This window comes from Mus pahari, chromosome 15 (assembly GCF_900095145.1).
Source record: "Mus pahari chromosome 15, PAHARI_EIJ_v1.1, whole genome shotgun sequence".
NCBI classification, from domain to species: Eukaryota; Metazoa; Chordata; class Mammalia; order Rodentia; family Muridae; genus Mus; species Mus pahari.
The window spans coordinates 55485496-55488778 of NC_034604.1; the positions used below are offsets into that span (position 1 = coordinate 55485496).

The 3283-nt window shown below is 51.4% G+C and overlaps 1 protein-coding gene across 1 annotated transcript in view; it reads left to right on the forward strand.

The window, feature by feature from the left end:
* Il17b (interleukin 17B) overlaps positions 1-2826 on the forward strand; it is a 4873-nt gene extending 2047 nt beyond the window's left edge. Inside the window, exons 2-3 of the mRNA XM_029546816.1 lie at positions 173-462; positions 2494-2826. Coding sequence (XP_029402676.1) covers positions 173-462; positions 2494-2725 — 522 coding nt within the window. The 3' untranslated portion in view covers positions 2726-2826. The remainder of the gene's footprint in view (positions 1-172; positions 463-2493) is intronic.
* Positions 2827-3283: the final 457 nt, after the last annotated feature.

Sequence of the window (3283 nt, forward strand, 5' to 3'; positions counted from 1 at the left end):
GTGTGTGTGTGTGTGTGTGTGTGTGTGTGTGTGTGTGTGTGTGTGTATGTGATCAGTGTCCAACACAAAGGAGGTGTCCAGATGCAAGGTGGCCATGGAAAGATCTCTCTCCTCCCTGACCTGACCCAGCTTTGGCCCAGAGAGGCTTTTGACCAGTAGCCTTCTTCCCCAGCTCTTCCTCCTGGCCATCTCCATCTTCTTAGTGCCTAGCCATTCCCGGAACACCAAAGGCAAAAGGAAGGGGCAAGGGAGGCCCGGTCCCTTGGCTCCTGGGCCTCACCAGGTGCCGCTGGACCTGGTGTCTCGAGTAAAGCCCTATGCGCGCATGGAAGAGTACGAGAGGAATCTTGGGGAGATGGTGGCCCAGCTGAGGAACAGCTCCGAGCCAGCCAAGAAGAAATGTGAAGTCAACCTGCAGCTGTGGTTGTCCAACAAGAGGAGCCTGTCCCCATGGGGCTACAGGTAGGTGGGCTGGGCCCAGCAGGCCACCTTCCCCATTGTCCCAGACACTGTGTTCAAGACCTTGGATTTGGATGTTTTGTTTTTTTTTTTTAAGATTTATTTATTTATTATTATATGTAAGTACACTGTAGCTGACTTCAGACACACCAGAAGAGGGCGTCAGATCTCATTACAGGTGGTTGTGAGCCACCGTGTGGTTGCTGGGATTTGAACTTAGGACCTCTGGAAGAGCAGTCAGTGCTCTTACCCACTGAGCCATCTCACCAGCCCCTCGGATGGGTTTTAACCCCATGTCTGCCCCTTACCCAACCGTAAGGCTTTTGGTCGGTTGATTAGTTCTGCTGAGCCTCAGTTTCCCCAGCTGTCAATGGAAGCGATGTCAGCTATTATAAACAGGTAGACATACACGACACTGCTCTTTTTTCATCCTCCAGGGGGGTGCTTCTAAAGGTACTTTGTCCAGCACTGTGTGTGGTTCACGCTTGCTGGCGGGGCTCACGTCTTTCATGCTGGATGGGTGCCTTGCCTTCTTAATGTCTGCCTCAGAAACACATCAGCGTTCCTGAACTCACCCGGTCAAACTCCCTAGGACGGATGCCAGGGTCACAGGGTTTCTTTCACTTGTCTCTCCTGCTCACCGTGCATAGTCCCCACTTTGATTTGGGAATCTCTCTGCCGCTCTGGGCTGCAGAAGCAGTGTCTGTGTGTCTGTCTGCACCCCCTAGGCCAACAACATGCACGAGGAGCCCTAGATACATGGATTCAAACTGAATAAAAAAATGGCTAGTTCCCTCGCAAACTCAGCCCAGAGCACTCCCAGCCCTGCGAAGACTCTAGACTCGCACCATTGGCCAGAACGTCCTTTAATAAAGTCCACTGTGGTAGCCATGTGATGACTGAACCACGTGGCTAATGACACTAAAGGACTATAGACTGAAATGTAAGTTGGCGTACGTAGCTGGCGGCTACTGTGTTAAGGGGTGGAGCCCTGGAATACGACGACAGAGTCAGTAAGGATTCTTCAGGCTACACAGCTTGTTCCTACTTGGCTGTGCCCGTGTGTCAGTCAGCGAGATTGTAAAACTGTAGGCTCATTCAGGAGGTTTCCAATTCATTTCCAAGAAGCTCCCAGGCAAAGCAAGGTGTCTGAGGCTGTATGTTCCCAGGTCTAATTCTCTTATCTCTCACTCCTGTTTAACTGAGGCGGAAGTCGAGTCAGAAAAGAACAGTGAATCTGGGACAACCCCCTAGAAGGATCCCATCCTGTGTCCCGTCCTGTCTCCTGTTCATCTCCCCCCACCCCCCAGAATGCCTAAAGTCTAGGTTATAACAAGGGATGTGCATAAAAATACAATCCCCAGAATTCACAGCCTGGAAGGCGAGAGCTGACTCCCAAAAGTTGTCCTTGCAAGGCCTCCCCTGACTCAAACAAACCAACCACAACTTGTTGAGCTGAGGCCGATATGATTCCAATCTTGGGAAGGCTGAGGCAAGAGGATTGTAAGCAGGAGGTCAGCCAGGGATGCCAAACAAGACCAGCTTAAAACAAAAGAAAGAAAAGGAAACAAAGGAAGCCCAAACCAACACTCCAAAGTCTTAATTTCTGAAGCTCAGTAACACAATAGAACACAGGCCCAGATTCTCTTGTAATGAATATTCTACACCCATGTGTGCATGTTTTAGCGTTGTAGATTAAGTCCCCACAATATAAAAATAGGGCAGAGAAGGAAGAAGGCTGACTTGTTCTCCCCCCCCCCCCCCTGGCCCGTAGTCCGCCCCGCCCCGTAGTCCCCAAGGTATCTTTCTGGCTGAAAGGAGGAACCTGGTTTCACAGACCCTGACTACCAGCAACTAGCTTCCAGATTTTGGTCTCTTCTTTGCGAAGGAAGAGTTCAGTACAACACACTCTGGCTGCTAGCCCTAGCCTTAACCCTAACCGCGCAGACCCCTTGGGGTTGGCATGGGCAGCGCCCTTTTTTTGGTTCCTCTTGGCGCTCACCCTGCTCTCTCCCGCCCACCCGCTTCCCGCAGCATCAACCACGACCCCAGCCGCATCCCTGCGGACTTGCCCGAGGCGCGGTGCCTATGTCTGGGTTGCGTGAACCCCTTCACCATGCAGGAAGACCGTAGCATGGTGAGCGTGCCAGTGTTCAGCCAGGTGCCTGTTCGCCGCCGCCTCTGTCCTCAACCTCCTCGCCCTGGGCCCTGCCGTCAGCGTGTCGTCATGGAGACCATCGCTGTGGGTTGCACCTGCATCTTCTGAGCCAACCACCAACCCGGTGGCCTCTGCAGCAACCCTCCCTCCCTGCACCCACTGTGACCCTCGAGGCTGATAAACAGTAAACGTTGTTCTTTGTAAAGGAAGGCATTGGGCTTGTTCCTTTTTAGGAAGCTAAAATGATGTCGGGGTTGGAGATCCCTGGGACACACATTACGGATCAGCGTGAGTGAGCATTTTCCAGGATGTAGCTCAGTTGATAAGAGTGTTTGAAGCCCTGTATAAACCTAATGGAGGCGGTGCACACCTATATGTAATCCCTGTGCTCTGAAGATGGGTAGGTCAGGAAAGTCAAGTCCATCCTCGGCTATGAATACAGACTTAGATACACCAGAGAATCTCTCAGGAAACAAATACTGCTCTCATTTTTCACATTTAAGATCGGGGTGCGCTTTTTGGGGGGCTCCTGAGTCTGTGTAGCAGCTGTGTAATAGAAACCTGGTTGTCTTAAGCCAATACGCTACCCAACTAACTCAAAGTTACTAGGATTTTTAAGTTAGTAATTACTCTTAAGAAGAGGCTGGCTCCAGGCTCTGCAGTGAC